This window comes from Octopus bimaculoides, chromosome 27, assembly GCF_001194135.2.
Source record: "Octopus bimaculoides isolate UCB-OBI-ISO-001 chromosome 27, ASM119413v2, whole genome shotgun sequence".
Lineage (NCBI taxonomy): Eukaryota > Metazoa > Mollusca > Cephalopoda > Octopoda > Octopodidae > Octopus > Octopus bimaculoides.
The window spans coordinates 21,376,444-21,381,738 of NC_069007.1; the positions used below are offsets into that span (position 1 = coordinate 21,376,444).

General features: G+C 41.5%; 1 protein-coding gene across 4 annotated transcripts in view; it reads right to left on the bottom strand.

The window, feature by feature from the left end:
* The window catches only part of LOC106867800 ((Lyso)-N-acylphosphatidylethanolamine lipase), a 12,257-nt gene continuing 6,962 nt past the window's right edge, over positions 1 to 5,295 (bottom strand). For 2 of the 4 annotated variants that reach the window (XM_014912796.2, XM_014912794.2), the window contains exons 2-7: positions 4,872 to 5,000; positions 3,740 to 3,825; positions 2,593 to 3,117; positions 2,002 to 2,113; positions 1,208 to 1,394; positions 1 to 117 (exon numbers count right to left, since the gene is read on the bottom strand). In XM_014912796.2, the coding sequence (XP_014768282.1) occupies positions 4 to 117; positions 1,208 to 1,394; positions 2,002 to 2,113; positions 2,593 to 3,117; positions 3,740 to 3,776 (975 nt within the window). In that variant the 5' untranslated portion in view covers positions 3,777 to 3,825; positions 4,872 to 5,000 and the 3' untranslated portion in view covers positions 1 to 3. The remainder of the gene's footprint in view (positions 118 to 1,207; positions 1,395 to 2,001; positions 2,114 to 2,592; positions 3,118 to 3,739; positions 3,826 to 4,871; positions 5,001 to 5,295) is intronic. The other 2 variants (XM_014912797.2, XM_014912795.2) reach the window with 1 other exon arrangement.

Genomic DNA, 5,295 nt, shown 5'->3' on the forward strand with positions numbered 1-5,295 from the left:
TTGTTATTCCGAGTCCTGTCCCTTATCTTGGTCAGCAAAGCTACAAACCTCAGTTATTAATTCGTTGAAGTCATCACAGCGGTCAGCATACACATGATGTCCAGCACCTTGGATTATCTGTTATGGTAGTAGTGGTGGTGGTGGTGGTGGTGGTGGTGGTAGTTGTGGTAGTGGTTTGGCGGCAGTAGTTTTAGTTGCATTGGAGGTAGTGGTAGTGGTGGTAGTGGTAGTATGTGTATAGTGATGGTATATAATGAAAGTAAAAAAAAGAAAAAGAAAAAATACATTTTTAATATACCCTACGCATATACATATACATACAAAAATACACAAAATAATAATATTGATAATAATAATAATAATAATAATAATAATCTTGTCTACTAAAGGCACAAGGACTGAAATTTTGGGGGGAGGGATGAGTTGATTACATTGACCCCAGTGTTTCACTGATACTTAATTTATCGACCCTGAAAGGATGAAAGGTAAAGTCAACCTCAGTGGAATTTGAACTCAGAACGTAGAGACAGAGAAAATGTCGCTAAGCATTTCGTCCAGCATGCTAATGGTTCTGCCAGCTCAATGCCTTAATAACAATAATAATAATGATAATAATAATAATAATAGATGCAGTACCAGGCACTGGCTCTCATGGTTTCTGATCTTAACTGACTGCAAGTGTTATCATGTACATTGTTTTGTCTTGGTATAAAAGATGGGCTACAGCAAATATTCTGCTTAATACCAAAGATTTGTTTGTCAGTTGTTTGACCTTAACCAGTTGAGCATGTCCCTTGGTGGCTGACAATATGTGCATCTCTGATCATGAGCAGAAGTAGTTGGGGAGCATCATAGCCATGTGTTGAGAGGAATTCTTTGGGGTTTGAAAATTTCATCTCTAGAAACATGAGTGTCATTTAACCTCCGCTCTCCATACTGGCATGGGTTGGATAGTTTTGCATGGAAGTGTCTAGCAGGGAGCTATCCAGACTCCAATTGTCTGTTGTGGCATGGTTTCTACAGCTGGACGCTAGCCTTAATACTTACCACTTTACAGAGTGGACTGGGTCCCTTTTACATGGCACCATCACTATTGAAGACAAAGATCCTAAATGAAAGGTGCGAGGGGCATGGCTGGACTGCCTTTGATTAGAGCTGGGGGTTAAACAACAACCGCAACAAGATGCTTTCTCTTGTTTTTACTGACCTGGACATCAACATAGCTGTCGGGGCGGAGGAATTTGACTTCTTGACCAGTGTGGGAGGTTATCCAAGATCTGGAACCATAGATTAGTGTCATCGGTATGGATTTGTTTAGGTCTGTGATCCGAAGAATCATTGGGTTCTTGGCCCATCCAAATGGAATTGTCATCGTCCTAAATGCCGATTCACCACTGATGAGAAGAAAGGAAAAACAAAATTTTTTTTTATTTCTTGATTCAGGCAAATAGCAGCTGGGGAATATCTGCACTCCTCAAATGTGTGTGTGTGTGTGTGTATATATATATATATATATATATATATATATATATATATATACACACACACACACACATATATATATATATATATAAGTAGTAATCAAAGGGGTCCATAGATAAAAAAAAATGGTTGGGAAGCCCTGCTTTAGGTCATAATTGAAGGGAATTTAACAATCACTTGCAATTTAAGGGCATTCGGTTACTGTTTCTAGCAGTCTGACTGACTACATAGGGGCTCCTTTTAATAATCATTATTGTTATTAGTTACTATCAAATGAACAATGATTAAGAAAACTCATGATTGAAGTAGTTCCAGACATGGCCTTCCTGTCTAGAATTCAAAGAGTATGTTAAAGACTACATTATGCAATGTGTCAATGTGTATCCTATGTGTTTTTAAGGCTTTAGGCTGATATTTGGGGAAGGAGGGGGGGATTTTGCTGCTATTTCTAGCAAGTTTAGCAATGAGTAGAAAGAAGATCCCTCGTTAAGCTAGCTAGTTTTAAGGTCCTGACCGTACCTGGGTGTCTGGGCATTGCAGTGGTAGAGATAGTTGAGAATTGTGTCGTCTTCAAAGAGTTTGGAGAAACGTTGTTGGAGATCGGAGCGAAACTTCTTCACCAGACCAGGACCTACGAAAGGAATGACATTGGGAGTGTCGTAATTATACAAAGACAGATATATATATATATAATACAAATAATAAATGAGTATATGCATATATACGTACATGTATGTACATACATCTGCCTGTGTATATAGGTGCATATCTGGATACAGGACATTGCAAACAAAACGTAGACAAAATGATAAACAAGTACAGAAAACACACAGAGAACATCTTCATCAGCTGCCACCATTCAACACTGGCGTTTTGAAGAGTTAGGGCAGGATGCATATATATATACATATATATAGTTCAAATTTACAGAAAACAGAAGACAAAGACAGGTAAGGGAATAACAAGCAGGGGAGAGAGATGGAGAGAGAGAGGGAAGGTAGGGCAAAAAAAGGGGAAAGAGATGGGAAGACAAAGAGAGAGAAAGGGAGTGGGGGAAGAGAGAGAGATAGAGAGAGGAAGAGAAAGAAAGAAGAAAGAGATGTGACTGACCCCAAGGCCCTGCGGCTCTGACTGCGGCAAAAGGATTGAATGGACGCGCCATAGTAATGATGGCTCGCGCCCAGTAGGACAGGTGTTGCGTCGAAGCATTGCTTGGCTTCTCTGGAAACCCCCAGGGTTCGACAGCGATGAGATGGTGCACACGTTCAGGGTGGCGGATGGCGTAGGAGGTGGCTAAGAAGGATCCGAGGCTGTGGCCGAGCAAGATGAAGCGGTTCAGGTGCATCTTCTCGCGCCACTCTTCGATGGAATCGACGAACTGACTCTCTGCCTCTGTCGAATCGTTGCTGAAGCGTGGTCGCGAACTCCGGCCGAAGCCGAGCACATCAAATGCATAAATGGGTCGTTGTTCTGCAAGAGAGTCAAGGTTGAGCACCCACATGCCGACTCCGCCTCCCATTCCATGCACCATGACCAACGGCATTTTCTCCAGGTGCCGATTCAACACAATGGTTCGGATTTGGCATTCATTGTTCCTGATCGGCACGAACAAAGATTCCATCTTGGTCTTGATACCTGGGTAGAGAAGAGGGAGAAAATATAACGGTAGAGAGACTCATAGACTCACCTGTTCGTTGAATCATAGGTTTAAAACGAGCAGTCAATTGGTTACGACAACGAGGAACCCAGGTGATACGATCAGCGGAACATGTGTGCATGCTGGTAAGTGTTTTTACATGTAGCAAAATCAGTGTGTGTGTATGCAACCAAGCAGTTGTACGTGTGTGTGCATGCAGCAGTAGTACACGTATGCATGTAGGTAAATCTGCATATGTGTATGCAACCAAGCAGTCGTACGTGAGTGCAGGTGTGTATAAGGAGGTGCTGAAAAGTTCCTGGCTTTATGGGTATTGCAAAGGGCTTGGTTGGAGGCCCCTAACCTTCTTAATTCTTTTACAGGTCTTAGAAAAACCGAAGGACCACTGCAATAAGTGTGTGAATCTGAGAGGGGAATATCTTGAATAAAATCATAATTAACTGATTCTCCTGTATTTTCTTTTACAAACAGCCAGGGATTTTTCAACACCTCCTTGCATGTGCATTCAAGGAGTTGTGCATGTGTGCAAGCAGGTAGGTCTGCATGTTTATGTCAATGCACCTCAAAAAAAAAAATACCATTTCCCACTTGAAAACTTACATTGGAAGATTTTATGTTCAATCCCTGACAGCTGCATCTTCGATGTTGGCCTCCAGTTAAACCAAGTATTCTGCTCGCAACGCTCACTGCAAAGAAAACCAGATTGAAAGAAAGAAGGAAAAAACAAAAGAGAGAGAGAGAGAGAGAGAAGAGAGAGAGAGAGAGAGAGAAGAGAGAGAGGGGAGAAGAGGGAGAGGGTGAAACAAAGAGAAACAGAAAAGGTTAAAACAAATAAAGAAAGAGAGAGCTGGAGGGAGGAGAAGGGTAGCTTTGTGCATGTATTTGGTAGATGGAAACTGAAAGAAGCCCATCATCTATATATATATATATATGTATATAAAAATGTGCGTGTGGCCTTGTGGTTCGGGTATTGCATTCACGATCTAGCAATCGTGGGTTCAATTCCTGGACTGAGCAGCACGTTGAGTTCTTGAGCAAAATACTTCACTTCATGTTGCTCCAGTCCTCTCAGCTGTAAACAGGTCACACTGAGAATGACTGTCCTTTTAACCCTGTCATCACAAACTTAAAGCCTGCTGGGTAGAAACTGAAAGTATACCATTGTGTGTGTATATACATGTGTGTGTGTGTGTGTGCACACGTCTTTGCGTCTGTTTGTCCCCCTGTCGCCGTTTGACAACTGGTGTTGGTGTGTTTATGTCCTTGTAACTTAGCAGTTCAGCAAAAGGGACCAATAGAATAAGTACCAAGCTTGAAAGAAAAAAAGAAAAACATTCTGGGGGTTGATTCATTTGACTAAAAATTATTCAAGGCGGTGCCCCAGCATGGCCACGGTCTAATGACTGAAACAAGTAAAAGATAAAAAACAAAAGATGTGAAGGCAGAACATGGTCAAGGCAGGAATTAATCCCAGAGGGAAGGAGTTAATTCGAGAAGGAAGGAGTTAATTCCAGAGGGAGGATTGATACTTTGGGAGAAGAAGGATTGGATTAAAATTAAAGAAATAACAACTGATAAGTACATAACACGGGGAGTAATACAATGTAAGAGGGAGATGCAAAAATGAGGGCAAGCAGGCGTATCATGCCAAAAGGACCAAGGCAGAGGAATAAAAATGCATGAAGAATGTATAGAGATATATATTTATATGGGTATAGAATGTTGAACAAACCTGAGCCAGATAATAAAGGAATTCCAGTAGGATGTTAGAAGGACAGTCAAATAGTTAATGACCAGGCTGGACAATGAATGAACCTTGAGGCTCCCAGGAGGTTTGTTCCGGCCAACAGCTTGGACATTTCTGGAAAATAGTCAGTGATCTTGGCAATTTTTTTTCTTTACAGAGTGTATATTTGAGAGCGGAAAAAGACAGGTGACTTGGTTTACCTGGTTAACATAACATCATAAATTATGATAGGCGTGGCAGCTTATCTTCTACTATAAGCCTCAGGCCAACCAAACCTTCGGAAGTGGAATTGGTAGATGGAAACTGAAAGAAGCCTGTCATATATGTGTGTATGTGTCTTTGTGGAGATTGGGGGGGGGGGTAGATTGGTGAAGCTGAGAGGGCTGATGCTGTGCCTAAACATCAGTCC